This window comes from Brassica napus, chromosome A1 (assembly GCF_020379485.1).
Source record: "Brassica napus cultivar Da-Ae chromosome A1, Da-Ae, whole genome shotgun sequence".
In the NCBI taxonomy this organism is placed as follows: Eukaryota; Viridiplantae; Streptophyta; class Magnoliopsida; order Brassicales; family Brassicaceae; genus Brassica; species Brassica napus.
This window is the reverse complement of record NC_063434.1, coordinates 19,995,674-20,013,071: the sequence shown is the minus strand read 5'-3', so window position 1 is coordinate 20,013,071 and position 17,398 is coordinate 19,995,674. Positions and strand designations below refer to the sequence as shown.

Genomic DNA, 17,398 nt, shown 5'->3' with positions numbered 1-17,398 from the left:
TGAATCAACGCGTTGGAGGAGATGACAAAGAACATTATGATAGATCTGAACCTTCGACGAAGTTGGAGAAGACGAGAAGCGTCTGCGGCAAGAGCTTTGTTCATATCAACATTGTTTTTTCAGGTGACGACCGCTCAACTTCTTTATCTTTATCATCTTTTTCCAATAAAATTAAGAATCATGGATTTTCAGATTTTCTCTATCGTGAAAAAGCTGTTTTTGTGTTAGAGAGAAAGAAGGAAAATAAAATTAAATATTGTGGGATCCATTTAGTTTCAAGAATGGACTTAGTTAGCTTGTAGTTTTAAAAAACTACTTTAGGAACAAAAACTACCTTATATTGTAATAAAAACTCAAAAACTGCCTTGTAGTGTAAGAAATTCTTCATTTATTTCCTTAAATAATTGGTAGAGCAGCTCCGGTTTACAACAAATGTAGATGCTCTAATGATTTTTTAAGTTATTACTAGATTTTGACCCGTGTTTAGAAAGCGCGAGTTTGTTTTCAAAATTAAATATATATATTTTTTAATATGAATTTCTATATAAAATAGTGTAAAATTCTAGACACATTTACGTGGAATCGTGAACCGAACCATATCAAACTGAAACACACACAAAACCCAAATTAAAATGAATTTTATAAATAACCGAGTTGATTCCATATCTGGGGAGCCGAATAACTGAAACCAAATAGAAAATCAAATGGACGCCTGAATTTTAAAATACAAATTATATACCTAAAAATAATAAATTATATTTAATTTCTAAATAAACAAATATCCTAAAATTACTATTTATAAACCAAATTACCTGTAAAGCTTAATAACCCAAATTTTTATTCAAAATATTTAAAATTATCCAAATTATCTGATATTTTTATTCGAACAAACCGAATTACCCTATATTTAAACTGAAAACTCTAAATTATCCAGCAATTTTTATCTACAAACCTGAAATTACTTGAAAGCCAAAATTAAACCAGAACAGAATTGGGCCCATTTTGGAGATATTATCCGGATTCAAACCATGCTACCGAACCAAAAGAAAAACCTAAATAACCCAACTAAAACCAAACCGAACTTTGTAAATACATGAACGGTTCCCAAAATTCTAAAACCAAACATTAATAACCAACTGATATGTTTCCACAAAATTTGGATTTAATGAAAACCTATTAATTAAAAATCAGATAAAATTCAAAAACTCGCCATTAACATATGAACCGACACATGTTGTCCAGATTAAAACCCATAGAACATTAAAACACTTTTTAAATTGACTAAACTTCTCATGTATTTTATAATAATACATAAAACTAAATAAAATATTCGATTTGCTCAGGTAAAAACGCAGAAAAATCTGATAACACCTTTTAAAAAATTTATTAGACTTTTTATATATTTTATAATAATACATAATACTAAATAAACTATTTGATTTGTCATATGAAGTACATGTATATGAAATCAGATTATAGTTTAGAAATATATGAAATAGGGTTTAGGATATATGGCTTATAAGTTTATGGAAATATGGTTTAGGGTATATGGTTTGATTTATACTGAAAATATGATAAAAAATCTCTAGAAAATATGTATGACAAATACATAGATTCAAGAAAATACATGAAAAATGGTAAGAGTCCAATGAGTAAATAATATATGGTTTATGGTATAGGGATTTGGTTTGTATTGGAAATATGCTTACTACCTTTGAACATATTTTGTAAGTTCATACACACATTTTTTTTTAAATAGCCTACCAACGAATTTCATCACGACGGGTAGTATTTTGATTTTTTTATATGTTTGGTTATATAAGGTCGAAAATATGTATATTCCATATTATTAATTTGTTTTGACTTTTTCCTCACGTAATGAAGTGAATATTAGTGCACTTAAAATATTGAGATGTGTAAAAGGATATGTTAGATGCAAAAATATCGGGTGATGGCAGTTGGAGTTTCCCTTTTAACAAAATTGATAATTTTGATTAACTAAAGTAAATATAAAATAAGACATATTAAGATTCTATTGAATAGGTCCAACAATTTTTTTAAGTAGATTTTTTTTCAGAATGTTTCTCTTTTAATAGTATAAACTAGATTTTGACTCGCGCTTAAAAAGCGCGGGTTTGTTTTTTCATTTATTAGAAAACAAATAATTTAAAAGTTGTTCTATAATAAAGTTTGAGTTTCAAGAAGTGTTTTCATATCCGACCCATATCCGTTGTCAAATCGTACACCCAGTACCTTGTATATAATCCGGTTCGGAATTAATGAAAAATTCGTTAATTAAAATTTTGATAAAATCCGGTAAAAACCCAAAAATTTGCTATTAACCGACGATCTGATACCATTGATCCGATAAAAACACCAATTATTATGCCATTTAATAAAAAATAATAATGTAGAAAACCTTATTGATATGACATTATTAGTTTATTTTTGCTGTTAATAACCTATTATAAGTTTATATTTTTATTTTAGATTTCAAATTTAATTTTATGATAATTTTGTAAAATATTCTTAAACACTCGTAATTGTCATTATGAATCTACCATGATTCTTCAATAATACATAATAATTTATATATCTTATAAATTTTAAAAAATGAAGGTCTATTTATAATATTAGGGTGAGATGGCCATCAAAATTAGGGTATAAATTTTTAAATATCTTGGTTGTTACTAATAAGAGATCTTAAAAGAATCTTTAGATTACATTCTATAAAATTTAACGATAATTATGTAAAGCTATTAAGATACGAATATATCAGCATCAATTATTTTCAAAATCGTGTATAATACACAATCTAAGAACGTGGATATATTTAAGATTCCAAAAATCTCAATATTAAAGTATAAAATATTTGTTTATTATTTCTGTTATAGGGTTTGGTTTTGTATTTATAATTCAACAAATGTGACGGAAAACACAATCTTAATTTTTATAACTAAGTTTTTGATATGAATTGAATAAGATGATAATGAAATGAATGTATAAAATTGTTTTGATATATTAAATTGGGCACTGATGCATCTCTGCTAAAAACTTGATGCTCTAATGAAAGAGATGAAACATAAGATTGCTTTATTCATGCCCCCTCTGAAAATCATTTGATCTCATTGAATAAAAATGTATGTATAGAATAAACGTTTGATAAAAAAATATATTAAACATCACATTGATGCCTCTCTGCAAAGAACTTGATGCGTTAGTGGAGGAGGATGAGACAGATATGATGGACACATGACCTCTTTGTATTGGAACATTTGATCTTGTTTGATAAAATGTGTGTATAAAATATCAATCGCATAGGTTTGATAAAAGTAATTGTTTATACTTAATTTTTGGTTGATATAAACCGGTGGATGTTGAAAATTATGTCGGGTAATATAAGTTATGCATTTTGGTTGTATATAAAAGGTTAAGCTAAAAATAAATAGGTCAAATAGGTCCAAACAACTTTTATAGGTAGATTTTTTTATTTTTTCAAAACGTAAAAGCTATAAGTGGTGCATTCTATCACACGTTGTCAATCTACAAAATATGCTTTTTAATGAATGATGGGCGCTTGCCTGATGGATTAGTGGGAGGGATTGTGTTATGTGAAATCCTATGTACATCCATATGTCATGCAATAGTAGATGAATATACTGAAAACACTTATATCCCTAAGCTAACTAATATAGATTTAAGATTTAGAGTTAAGAGGTGGAATAATATAAGGAAAATTGTCATAAATACCACATTCATAATATCACATTCATAATACCACTTTTCATGTATATACTAATCAATTTTACACTCACTTTTAATGAAGATAGAAAACACTTATACCTTAGGGTTTAGAGTTGAGAGGTAGGGTAGTGTTTTTGAAATATGAAATTTAGGATTCTAATAAATATATAAATAAATATTTTAAAAAATAAAGAAAAATAGTTTCAAACGTAATTTTTAATTTTCAAAAAGAAAATTTGAAAAAATTAAAAAAAGAATTCAAAAAAATAAAAAATAAGTTTATAAAAAGTTAAAATTTGAAAACATAAAAGTATATATTTTATTTAAATAATAATTTATTATATATAGAGAACAATGGTATAAGAGTCTTTTACCATTTAACGAAGAAAATATTTTTGAAAATGTCCAAAGTTGTAATCATGAAATTTCCTTTTGATAAAACCACAATTGACGTCGTTTTAAATTCGAGAGTAGCTATTTCTTTTCTCAGAATATTTGGTAAATTCTTCCAATTTAATTTTACGGTTCCACATGATGAACCCAAAAGAACAATAACAAGATCATCAGATCGATGAGAAGTTGATTGCGAAAATGGAAAATCTCAGCAGTGAAAGATCCACCTCATTCCCCTTCTAGATTCAGCTCCATCTCCATCGAAGCATAATTTCATCAGATCTCATTTGAATCAGATTCACATGGCAGGAGCTGCTTCTGCGCTGTTTCTGCTCGATATTAAAGGTCGCGTTCTCGTCTGGCGTGACTACCGCGGCGATGTCTCCGCCGCTCAAGCCGAACGCTTCTTCTCTAAGCTCATCGAGAAAGAGGTTTCGTTTTCTTGATTCTTTAGATTAATAGGTTTGTTCATTGGATTAGATTACTCATTTCTCAATTATGTTGTGTGTCTGATTGGTCACAGGGTGATTCACAGTCAAATGATCCAGTCGCTTACGATAATGGGGTCACTTACATGTTTGTCCAACACAGTAACGTTTACCTTATGATAGCCTCCAGGCAGAACTGCAATGCTGCCAGTCTTCTCTCCTTCCTTCACCGCGTCATCGATGTAAGTTAATTCTTCTGCTGCTTTTAAGGCGTAAATACACATAAGTGTATTGCTGTTACATATGATTGAAGTGGTGATGTGATCTATATAGGTCTTTAAGCACTACTTTGAGGAGTTAGAGGAAGAATCACTCAGGGATAACTTTGTCGTTGTGGTATGTTTACTTCTTCCATAGTTCTTATCAATGTTCAAGAAATCGCTAGGCGCAGTAGCGACTATGCGAATAATACGGTAGGCCTAGACATTAACGAAATATTGATTTATTTTATATATTTCTATGTTTATATGAGATATTTTAGTTTTTGGGTTTAGTTGCAAAAGTATTATGATGAATTATCAAAACTAGATGCACAAAACAAAAGAAATTGGATAAATTTGTGGATTTATAGTAACATTATTGCTTAATTTTACATATTTAGACTGATTTTAACTGATTTAGAACAGTTTAAACCGATTTGAATCGTATAAATCGGAGTTTAGGAAAATGTTTTCGGCTAAGACTAGGCTCCGCCTAGACCGATTTTTAAAACATTGGTTCTTATACTACTATTTGGCTATTTATTGAAATTGATTTATGGTGATTGGCAGTATGAGTTACTTGATGAGATGATGGACTTTGGGTACCCTCAGTATACCGAAGCAAGAATCCTCAGTGAGTTCATCAAGACTGATGCATATAGAATGGAAGTCACACAGAGACCTCCAATGGCTGTCACTAATGCTGTCTCCTGGAGGAGTGAGGGATTACAGTACAAGAAGAACGAAGTGAGTGCTTTTGTTTTCAAGAGAGGAACATGTTGTTATCCATCTGCTGTGTTTTTTTGGTTTTGCAAATGATTACAGCCTCTCTGCTCTTGTTTCTCCAGGTTTTCTTGGATGTAATTGAGAATGTAAATATTCTTGTCAACAGTAATGGGCAAATTATCAGGTCTGATGTTGTTGGAGCCCTCAAGATGCGAACTTACTTGACGTATGTTCCTAAATCATTTGAGATGTCATCCCCCTTTTGCTTTGATCTTTGTCTTGCCATTTTATCTGACTCTTTTTCTCTTTGATCCATTCCATTGCAGTGGAATGCCAGAGTGTAAGTTAGGACTGAATGATAGAGTATTGTTGGAAGCGCAGGGGCGAACAACAAAGGGAAAAGCCATTGATTTGGAGGACATCAAATTCCATCAGTATGTTTTTTAAGCTCCAGTGATCATTACCCTTGTAAACGATTCTATATGTATTCGTTTCCTTCTACGCAGGTGTGTTCGATTGGCCCGTTTTGAAAATGATAGGACGATATCTTTCATACCACCTGATGGTGCTTTTGATCTGATGACATATAGACTCAGTACTCAGGTTTGAACTATGGAATATAGCATGGATAGGATTTTTTTCCTCCTCCTCAACAAATTTTATCTCATGATATTATCTTTTTTCATACTCCTTGGTTCAGGTGAAACCGCTTATATGGGTGGAAGCGCAAATAGAAAGGCATTCCAAAAGTCGTGTTGAGATGCTCGTAAAAGCTAGAAGTCAGTTCAAGGAACGGAGGTAAATATATTTTATGGCACTATGTCACTTTTGATTGTCTCTTTCACTTTAATGCACATATCTTGATGATCAGATTCTTTGAACATTTGATTTGAGAATTTTTTTAATTTGCAGCACCGCAACGAATGTTGAGATTGAGTTGCCTGTACCAGCCGATGCATCTAACCCCACCGTTAGGACATCTCTGGGGTCTGCTGCTTATGCTCCTGAAAAAGATGCATTGGTCTGGAAAATCAAATCTTTCCCCGGGAACAAGGTACATGCTTTTTTCCTTGATACAGTTGAAACCATCAGCCATCTAGTCTCAATGTTAACCTCTAGAAAAACAATTATAGGAGTATATGTTGAGGGCAGAGTTCCATCTTCCCAGTATAACTGCAGAAGAAGCAACACCTGAGCGAAAAGCTCCTATCCGTGTCAAATTCGAGATCCCTTATTTCACTGTCTCAGGGATTCAGGTAAGCTAGTTTGTTTCCACATCTTCTGCATTTTAAGCACACACCCCAATGCGTAAACAGCCCTTCCATAAGTGATTAAACTTCCATGTACTAAATAATGCTGGTGTGTGGTGTAGGTTCGGTACCTGAAGATAATCGAGAAGAGCGGGTACCAAGCACTTCCATGGGTGAGATACATAACCATGGCTGGTGAGTATGAACTAAGACTCGTCTAAGGCTCATTCGGCTTTTATCCTTTTATGCCAATTGTGATTCCCACATTCCTCCGGGAATCAATGAAACGAAACAAAACAGGACACAAGTAGAGCAAAATAAACGTTTTGAAACTTTTTTTTAGCCGATCAAATCTGCCTTTTAAGTTTTTTTTTTTTAATTTGACTTTTGTAGTCGTATCCTTGTTAATTATCTTTATGGTGATTTTATTTATTTTACATATGGCCCTTTGTAACCTTTCACGACATGGTTCCTTCTTTTTTAACTCCAGCTACATTCTGTCTGTGTTCTGTTCTTCGATCAAAATTGTTAAATGATGATATTTTGGTTCTTGTCTTTAGGGTGCATATGTTACTGTAATATATAGCTCTACTAAGAGCACAGCTTTTGGAGCTTTTACAAATATTAAACAAAGAGCCAATTGAATTAATCAATACAAGCGGGCATTGGAGATATATGTGAACTTCTGAGTTCGATCCATTCCGCCTAGGTTGGTACCGAAGAATGCGGTTGATTGTCTTGATTCGGCGTTTCAGATACGTGTAGGCATGAACGTAAGAAGCGGGTTTTTGTAGCTTCGTCTATCCATTCCACAGTTTCAATCCATTCTTTAACTGTGTATCTTATGATTACTCCATTTCCACCATGCTTGCCACTTTGGGAATCCAGTGGAAGCTTTTTCAGATTCGGGCATCTGATTATATCCATTCTCTTTAGACATGGAAAAGGTAGAGAATTCCAGTAGATATTCTTCAGCTCCGGTAGATCACCCAACAAAAGAAATTCCAGCCTTCGAAAAGGAACAATCCCTGATTTTTCACCGTGACGACTTTTCTCTTTGTTTATTACATCTTCTAATTTTTTTGCAGATTTAACAGAGAGATCTCTAAGATTTGGAGCGAACATCAGTAACGTCAACTCCTTCACGCATTTGCAATCTAGTATAATCACTTTAGAGAGGCTCAAGAAGCATGAGGTCCTCGGATTTTCTAGAGGATAAACCGTTTTGCTCTCCAAGCATATCGTTCCCATCTTTATCTCAGAGATACTGCACCATACAATGTTGAATTCACGTAGATTCTCCATAGATATTGGAAGTGAGATACCAGATGATTCAAGTTGCATACCCCTGATCGTTAGATTTCTTGTTGCACGTGTCAACTTATGAGAGCTCAAAAATTGTTCCAAACCTTGTTGAAGATCGATCTCTATGGTTAAAATTTCTAAATGTTCCAAGGTTAGCAACTCCTCCAGTATGTTGCAATCCAATGAAAAACCAGCACGAGATAAATTCAATATCTTCAAGTTGTGCAGACTTGATAATATCCCATCAATATTTGAAAGGTTATCTGTCTCCTCCAAATCCAAGTGAATTAGCTTTTTCAACTCTTGCACACCCCTAGGCAAATGACGTATACTTGTATATGACAAGTTGAGATATTGCAAGGAAACTAGTTGTGATATTCCATCCGGCAGTTCAAACAGATTTCCATTATATGATAGATCCAAAACAGCTAGTCTTGGCATGGACTTGAAGAATTCACTCGAGATATTTGTCAAATTTGCTTTTTGTAGAAGCAAAGTTGTGAGCTCGAGATATTCATGACTGCTAGAGAGATGGTGAATCTTGTTCTTTATGAGTGACATCCTTCTCACAACATTACAGTTCTCAACCTTTGGCATTTCACTTAACCCAGACCCTGCACGCACAATGAAAGCCTCTTTTTGTGCTCCTAAATCAGATGCAATCCATAAGGCCATCTCACGAACTACATCATGCATACATACATTCTCTGTTCCATACCATTTGACATCCGTTAACAGTGATGCACGAACAAGACTACCAATTATATCATAACCCTTGTTCTCAGCTCTTTCTATACCTCCACTTCCGTCTATTATCCCTTCGCATATCCATAAGCTTATCAATTTCTCTTTAGGAATTCTATCATCTTCGGGAAATAAAGCGCAATATAGTAAACACATTTTGACCTGCTCCACCTCAAGATTATCATAGCTATACTTCAAAAGTGGAAGAATTTTATCTTTCATGCCAGAAAACTCTACGGCATATGAAGTCAAGACATCTATCGTGTAACACCATTCTTGTAGCGTCCTCTTGCATGACATGGCCTCGCCTACAACATTAAGTGCGAGCGGTAGGCCACAACATTTCTTAGCAACTTTTCTTGCAAGTTCGGGGATCCCTGGATCACTTATTAATGTTGTTTCTCCAACCTTCTTTTGGAACAAATCATATGCGTCATCTTCCGACAAGCATTTGACTTCCATTGGTTCTTCAACGCCCATGTGAGCACATATAGCCTTGGAACGGGTAGTGAATGCCACTTTGCATCGGTTTTGTGTTGTTGGAAACGGGATTCCAATCTCAACTAAATCCACCTTCTCCCATATGTCATCTAAAAACAACATGAATCTCTTTTTCCTTAAGAAATTGTATATAACATCAGCTTTTTGGCTTTTCTCTTTTTGTTTCCATTCATCTCCATCAAGACCAACCTTCCGAGCGATCTCACTTTGAATCTTCTCTACTTGTAACTCTTTAGACACCACAACCCAAATCACAAAATCAAATCCACATGTCATGCCACTGAACTTATTGTTGAGTTGTGTGATAAGAGTTGTTTTCCCTACTCCCCCCATACCGTAAAAACCCATAATACCAACTCGATCTTCCATGAGATGATTCCATGCGTTCTCCAACATTTCTTTCAGACCAACAATTGTTGACTGAAGCTGTCTTTCCTCCACCTCAAATGTGTGAGCTTGCTCAACGATCACTTCGAAAACTTTACTATTCAGTTTTTCAACTTCCCTTAAAGTCATGGAAACACTTTTGCCATAACGATAACTCAATATTAAACTCTTAGAGCAAAAACCAAGAAGACAAAGCCTTTGAAGTTGAACATTTCTAGCAATAAGAAGATTGTTGGCTTCGTTTTCAAAAGTCTCAACTCTAGTAAGCCATACCTGGAATTCAGAAAGCCTTTGTAAACCTCTATCCTCCTCTCTTGTTACCCTTCTTGATAAATCATCAAGTTTAGCCCTGAGCTCTTCCATGGTTTTCTCTAAAGCCGACAGATTCTTCTCGAGGTTGTGAACATAACCTACTTGGATGTCTAGCCATTGACATATCTTTTTCATCGATTGATCAGAAGATATTGAGAGGGAGACACAATTGCCCATTATAGAAGAACATAAAAAGGCAGATGCCTGAAATTTTACTGATCCGAGAAAATCAGATATGATGCCGAGAGCAATTGAAGATAGAGTGGATGCAGATTGGAGTTGAAGATAGACTTTTCTCTTGGTCCACACGAAACAAGATATTTTGATATAGTGCTCATTTGATTTTAACAATGATTGATTCACATTCACACTTGTTTCCAGTTAGTAGATTCACATATCTTTTTCTTATATATCTAAATCCACGCTTATTGTAAGATGTTCAGACATCATTTCTAATGTATCTTGTTATTTTCCTTTAAAATAGAAAATATTGAAGTGAATTTTTTTTCCAATGTATTCTTATAAACGGTATTGTTGCACATTTAAATTAAAAATAGAGAAAATAATATTTCTTCCTTTAATAGAGAGAAAAAATAGCAATTTATATTTTATAGGAAGATGTTTTAATAACATCACGATCTGATCTTCTTGATTTTATTATCTGTGTCAACAAATTTTGTTATAAGTTTTTATTTGATTTTTGGTAGTAAAGCAGAGTTTGTGATATGCAAACTAAAGAAGATGAAAATAATGGATAAGGATGTTAATCCAATCGCTAATCAGTTTGCCAAGCTTGATCCAACCTATAGTGGAAGGATTACTCTTAAATCTCTTGGAAACCAAATGGAGCAATTCTTTTATAATATTTTCATTATTGATCGAACAAGCTTGTTTAGAGAAGTTTCAGATGGCACTTCAATCGAACATATATTTGTAGTATATGTAAATTGATTTTCATTTAATGATTGGGAGTTGGTATGAAATATGTCTTGATACTTTTTTTTTTTTTTTTGCTAAATAATGTCTTGAGACTTAGGTCTCTATGTAGATAGATGTTAATTAGAATATGTGGATTAAAAAAAAGAAACGTTATTTAAAGTATGTCTTTCATATCTATATCCATATAAAATAAACTATTGTGCAATACATTTATAACACTTGTTTTTTTGAAACTTTAACTCGTCGCCATTTATAACACTTGTTTTCATGAGAATTCATTCACGACATAGATAAATGCAGTTCTTTACTTTATAATGAAAAATTGATAAACAAAGGGACAAGGTTAAAAACAGTTTTCAACTAACAGAGCAAGTTAGATTTCTCCAAACACTCATTTTTATCTTTAACCTCCTCTGCTCCACTGAACAGAGTCTCCACAAAAGCCTCCATGTTCTTATCTGATGACCCTTTTTCTCTACCCGCTTCAACCGCTAAACGCTTCCATGCCTCACCGTTTTCCCTCAGCTCCACCGACTTCTCCTCCATCACTGCTTCCAAACACCGTCTTATCTCTCCTCTCACCACCAATCCATCCTCGTTCTCTCTCACCCTCACACCTGTCCTCCACAAATCCTCCAGAAGCTTGGCGTTTGTCGGTTGATCCGACCACATAGGAAACGCCACCACAGGAACGCCGAGAACCAAACTCTCAAGTGTTGAACTCCACCCACAATGACTCAAAAAGCAACCAACAGCTCTATGTCTTAAAACCTCCACCTGTGAGCACCAAGACACAATCATACCAACCTCATCGAGCTCGTGTCTTAAACCAGCTATCTTCTCAATCTCTGTCTCGTTCTCTCCTTTTATTTTCGCTTCTCTGTTTACTTTATCAGTTATAACCCACAAAAACGGCCTTTTACATTCAATGAGAGCTCTAGCTAGTTCCTCTATCTGTTTCTTGGACAACTCAACCATTGTTCCAAAAGAAACGTAAATAACAGAGGACTCTGTTCTCGAGTCTAGCCAAAGTGTATAACTACTTTGATCTTTAACTGGTTCGCTTCTTGTGAACATATCTGGTGGAAGTAAAGGCCCAACCGCCACCATTTCGATATCCCGGACAGCGGTTAAGGCCTCTGTCTCGAGCGAATCAAATGTGTTGACGAGAACTTTCACGTTGGGTTCTTCTTTGAGAAACTCCATCAACTCTAGATACACTTCTTGTGCGATGTTGTTGCTAGTGTTGGAAGGTGAGAGGAACGAAGGAAGATCGCGGGTTTCGAGAGTGGGGAGATTCGGGAACTCAAAACCGGAGTTATGTCCCGTTGAGTGATTGTAATAAACGTTGAACGCCAAAGCGGGTTGGATCCATAGGAGAACAGAAGGAAGGTGAAACCTACGTGCTAATCTTGGAACCCAACTAGGAAGAATCGTGTAGATCACGCAAGCCACGGGAGAGTATCCGTTTTTATTAGCTTCTATGAACTCCGACAGCGTTTTATCGCCGTTACGTTCGAGATTCAGCAGCCTGTTTTGGACGTCTTCGGTGTTGGAGATGACCCCGTCGTCGAACCCATCGGAGAAGGTAAGGAGAGAGAGATTGTACACGTTGTCGTGGCTTTGGATATTAGAGCAATGGAAGACGGAGTGACATGTGGCTAAAGTGACACGTGCACCGGTGGTTCTGATGAGTCGATGAGCGAAACGGAGGGATGGGTTCACGTGACCTTGCGCTGGAAGCGTTACAAGTAGAAAATGCGGTGGTGCCATTTTTTGCTCCGCCGAAGTGACTTCGAGAACTTGTGTTGTGCCTCTTTTGTGAATTTGTGGTGTTGTATTTATAAACAAAAATAGGGATGAGCAACTGAGAATTGATTTTGGGTTATGTAACAAAACATAGCATAACATGTATTGGTTACCGCTTTTACGTAATCCACGATGACGCCATGATTGATATCATAACTTGTCGTCCGCCTGAAATTTCCAAAGTCTCTTTTTTTACAGCTATTACCAAAGTCAAGTCCATTTTCTATTGAAGTCAATGCGATGATTCCTTATATTATACTATTTAACTTATATATACATTTATACATTATAGTTGATGGGATGTTAATATCAATAATTTAGTGTCTAATAATTAACAATTTTAAGTCAATGCAACGATTCTCTATATTATAACATACTAGGTAGGTCCGTCCTACGGGCGGGATATACTTTAATTGTTATCTATGTTTTTATTTTTTTTTATGTTTTTATGGTTTGTATCTAGATTTTTATTTGCATGGGATGTGTATAATAATGATTTTTATCTTTTATAAAATTTTAAGTGATGATGGATATTATATTGATTTTACTTAACGTTTGATGTTCGTTTATTTTTCTAACTTGTTTCTGTTTTTATTTTGTTTGTTGTCAAATATATTTTATGACATTATAATATCTTAGTTATTATTTTTATATTTTGTTATGTTTTTATAATGAAAACACATTTTTATATCATCTTCGCATATGCCTAACTAAAAAAAATTATTTTTTTATTTTTTATTAGTCTTGTTAGAGATTATAAGTTTATATTAGCATGACACGATTTTCATGATTGAAATGGTATACAAATTCTTAAATGTTTGCTCAACTTTTTTATTGTTGGTGTAAATATTGTTTTTCTTAATTTTGTCTTTGTGTCATAAACAATTGTCCGGACTGATTCAACTTATTTTTTTTTACTTTACATTCACATTCAAAGAGGTTTGCATCCAGTCGTTAGTTATTTTAAAATGTTATATTTGTTTGTTTTATAAAAGAAAATAAGAAAACATAAAATTATCATAAGAAAAAGGTATGATATATTACAAATAAAAAGGTATGAAAATATTGTTTTTTTTTAGTTTCATTAAACTTACGCAAACAAAAATATAAAATGAAAAATCTAATCGGTTCATTTTTTTGGTCACTTACCAGTTGCCATTGTTTCTTGTTGTAGTCAACTTCAATTCTTGATAAAAAAAAACATTACAGATCATATGTAAATCCAAATAAATCAAATGTTTGTAATGAGAAACCGATATAATTCTTCAATTTTTTACATTCTTGTTAAAACATGGCTCAACCCATTACCAACCCAATTGTTTTACTATATTCTTCACTGTAATGACAAAGGCCCATATCTGGCCTACTGATTTAGTCTAGTCAACTCTTACAATCCCCTCATATACCAAGACAAAAGACTTTGATTCTATCGACTAAAGAAAAGCTTCGCTTGGCCTCTCCTTCAGATCTATACGTTAACGCTCCACCACGGCAAGACGTTTATCTCCGGAATGACTATGGCTCATGTCTCATCCTCTGGCTGTTCCCTTCACTAATTGAAACCCACCTCACCCTTGAATCCCCCGATGCTCATATCTCTTTGCTTCGTTGCCGTTTATACTTCATATGCACCGAGAATGAATCACATCAAGCTTCTGGCCAGAATCCATGGTTATCCGGTGATTCATCTATCTCAAAGAAAACCTAAGAGAGTCACAAATGGAGACCTTGAGGATTCCACGGTTATATCTCCGGTGAATCTTTGCCGCAATAATGAAAATGGTGGATTTCTCTGCATCTCCACTGGCTTTCTGATTCTTCTCTACTGCTATTCTCGATTCGAGCACACCACTTCATTTCTATCGCCTGCAGCAGATGGGAATTAAGGTAAAAAAAAAAACAATTTAATGGATGAAGCAATGGGAATTGTTATTGTCTTCATATCTATTTATAGGATCAGAAAATCTGAATAACATAGGAGGTGAAAAATCAAAATTAATTAGACGTAGTGGCGCTCCTGGAATAAAGGCCATAATTGAGAAAAGTAATTACATGGTGTGAAGTTGAAAGGAAGCGTTTCCATGGGGTTTGCAGAGGAGGTGTGAAGTCAACGGTGTGAGAGATAGAGAGAAGACGTCATTGGACCGAAAAAGAAAAAAAATGAAATGGGGCGTATCACTTGACACGTGTCAGCTCCTTGACGCACGAAGAACACGAAGGAAAACGTATCGATTGATTAGGGTTCCGTATATGCTTGTGGTTGATGGGCCGCAGAAGAAGCGTGTAACGAAGCCCACTGCAAAGGTTTAATGAAACGGTGCGGATCCGACGTGTCTACACCATAGAGCTCCTATTTCCACCCTGTCATCCGACGTGTCCTCACATGAGAGAAACAATCTCTTCTTTATATATAAAGATATACCAGATTTTGAGATGTATTTAAAAAAAATACGATGCTATTTGTTTTTTATGTCACTATTTAAAGTTGAGCAAAAAACTTGAATTCGAAGAACCGAACCGATTTTAATCCGAATAAGTAGTACCAAATCGGAACCCAAATTGATTAAATATCCAAATTATTCAAAATTTAGGTATTTGAAGAACTGAAATCTAATCCGATCCGAACTGAAGTATTTTGGGTATCCAAAATATATTTATATACTTATATATATATTAATTATTTTTAGTTTTAATATATATAAAAACATCCAGAATATATATGATATTTTAAAATTCATTTAAATACTTGAAAATATATACAAATAATTAAATGTAAATATCTAAAATAGTTATAATATACTCAAAACTCCAAAAATACTTAAATAGTTATTAACTCTATCCAAATATTTAAACCAAACTAATTTATATGTTAAATTAGGTACTCTGACATATGTTATTCAAATTTATATGTAATATATTCTATTGTTTATAATAGACCTGCTGCTGACCATAAGCCTTAGAGAGAGAGTTCTTTCTTTCATGTTTCAATGTATAGGTCTGTCATGCATTGGTGTATGATCTCTCATCCCTAACTATAATATTGTTGTTATAACCGGAATTTTTCATTTTTTAATCCATGTTATAAATATAGCCATAAGTTGGGCATGGACACGCACTAGAGAGATGATCTCCTTGTTTTCTTAGTTTAGTTTGGAACAAAAATAAGATTAGAGCTAACTGATAGGTCACGCTTTGCCTGTAAGGTTGTCAAATGGGTAGGCTAACGATGGATCGTCCATGTCCAAATATAAAATAAACCTAATCAGATCTAAAACGTAAACAAACCCTTCAACACACCTCAATTACTCATCTTGGTTTTGTGAATCTTCTTTGAATTGAATGCCCAAACCATGATAAAATTCATAAACAGATTCATATTACTGTGTAAAAACGAAAAAGAAAGAAATAAGCTTTGGAGTGTAAAAAGAAGAGGAACCATACCGACAATCCTAAATCCACTTAAATCTTTAAACACCGAAAAAAAGAAGATGTTTTCTTTTACTAAGAAGAGGTTTACGTTGAAGAGATTTTTCTTGAAAATAGAGTAACTACAAAACTCACCAAAATATATTATATTGAATATCAAATTAAATGATCAAATTTTAACAACCGCGGTTTTTACTATAATAATTTATAGTTAAAAAGAGAAACTTAGCTAATATAAATACCCACACAAAGAACAAAATGCTCGAATAAACATTTTTCATGACTACAAAGCAGAGCCGGCCCTTAACGGAAGCGAGAGAAGCATGTGCTTCTAGCCGCCAGAAGATTATGTATTTTACCGGCAACATTTTGACAAACATGTCTCAGTAGTATTAGTAGTAGAGTGGTCGTTACACTGATAGTAGGTCGACGGTTCGATACCATCTTTTGTAATTTTTAAAATAATTAAAATCAGTTAATATGTATAGGCCACATTTTTATATACTGCTTCTAGCCCTATAATTGTCAAGACCGGCTCTGCTACAAAGGTCTTTAGCTCAACTAGAAAAGACTCTGACCACTGTGCCAAAAGTTAACAGCTGGGACAAAACTAATAGTACTTGTTGTGGTTTCGAGTCTAGAGAAATTATGAGCTTCGACCCAAACCACATGGTATTGTAAGTATTATTTAGGCCAAATTTCGGTTGACAAATCGGTTACATATCTTTAAAGTTATATTTTGTTGGATAAATTAGTAGGTGTACACATAGATTATTTATTATACAAAATTAGGTTCTTCACCAACAATTTAAAATCAGTGTGTTTTTTCCGGATAAAACCACACAATTATGCTCTTCTATCAAAACCACAAGTTTCGGTCAAAACCATAAAATTTTGTTTTGATTAAAAATGAATGTTCTCACCAAAATGAATTTTTGAGAAAAATCAAAGTTTTTGCCAAAAAGGAATTTCCCACCAAAATTATTTTTTCTTTCACATAACCGCAAAAATCCAAATTTTCACATAATTGCACAATCATGTTTTCTGACCAAAACCGCAAAATCCTCCTTAAAAAATCACAAAGTTTTGTTTTCCGTCATACCGTAAAATTATTTTTTTTGTCAAAATTGTAAAAAAAAAAAACTAAATTTTCGTCAAAACAAGTTTTCCTAGC

At 33.7% G+C, this 17,398-nt stretch overlaps 3 protein-coding genes and 1 long non-coding RNA gene across 4 annotated transcripts; 2 read left to right on the top strand and 2 right to left on the bottom strand.

The window, feature by feature from the left end:
- The first annotated feature begins 4,224 nt into the window (after positions 1-4,224).
- On the top strand, positions 4,225-7,356 carry LOC106422517 (AP-1 complex subunit mu-2). The gene is made up of 11 exons (XM_013863303.3): positions 4,225-4,568; positions 4,661-4,807; positions 4,899-4,961; positions 5,396-5,572; positions 5,674-5,777; positions 5,878-5,985; positions 6,058-6,154; positions 6,252-6,349; positions 6,464-6,605; positions 6,685-6,807; positions 6,924-7,356. The coding sequence occupies exons 1-11, from the start codon at positions 4,440-4,442 to the stop codon at positions 7,020-7,022; spliced, it is 1,287 nt and encodes a 428-aa protein (XP_013718757.2). The 5' UTR covers positions 4,225-4,439; the 3' UTR covers positions 7,023-7,356.
- Positions 7,327-10,367, bottom strand: LOC106422418 (putative disease resistance protein At1g63350). The gene has a single exon (XM_048736043.1). The coding sequence runs from the start codon at positions 10,225-10,227 to the stop codon at positions 7,507-7,509; it is 2,721 nt and encodes a 906-aa protein (XP_048592000.1). The 5' UTR covers positions 10,228-10,367; the 3' UTR covers positions 7,327-7,506.
- A 951-nt stretch (positions 10,368-11,318) lies between these two features.
- Positions 11,319-13,047, bottom strand: LOC106422490 (UDP-glycosyltransferase 75B2-like). Its single transcript, XM_048736040.1, has one exon. It carries the CDS (start codon positions 12,898-12,900, stop codon positions 11,350-11,352), a length of 1,551 nt encoding a protein of 516 aa, XP_048591997.1. The 5' UTR covers positions 12,901-13,047; the 3' UTR covers positions 11,319-11,349.
- A 1,429-nt stretch (positions 13,048-14,476) lies between these two features.
- Positions 14,477-15,310, top strand: LOC125576298. Its single transcript, XR_007314716.1, has 2 exons — positions 14,477-14,685; positions 14,893-15,310. It is a non-coding gene; the product is annotated as an uncharacterized LOC125576298 (long non-coding RNA).
- The last annotated feature ends 2,088 nt before the right edge of the window (positions 15,311-17,398 follow it).

Coding starts and splice junctions, on each gene's coding strand:
- LOC106422517 (XM_013863303.3), top strand. CDS start 4,440: ATGGCAGGAGCTGCTTCTGCGCTGTTTCTGCTCGATATTAAAGGTCGC. Junction 5,573..5,673: donor TACAGTACAAGAAGAACGAA/GTGAGTGCTTTT, acceptor TTGTTTCTCCAG/GTTTTCTTGGATGTAATTGA. Junction 6,606..6,684: donor AATCTTTCCCCGGGAACAAG/GTACATGCTTTT, acceptor AAACAATTATAG/GAGTATATGTTGAGGGCAGA.
- LOC106422418 (XM_048736043.1), bottom strand. CDS start 10,227: ATGGGCAATTGTGTCTCCCTCTCAATATCTTCTGATCAATCGATGAAA.
- LOC106422490 (XM_048736040.1), bottom strand. CDS start 12,900: ATGTTATGCTATGTTTTGTTACATAACCCAAAATCAATTCTCAGTTGC.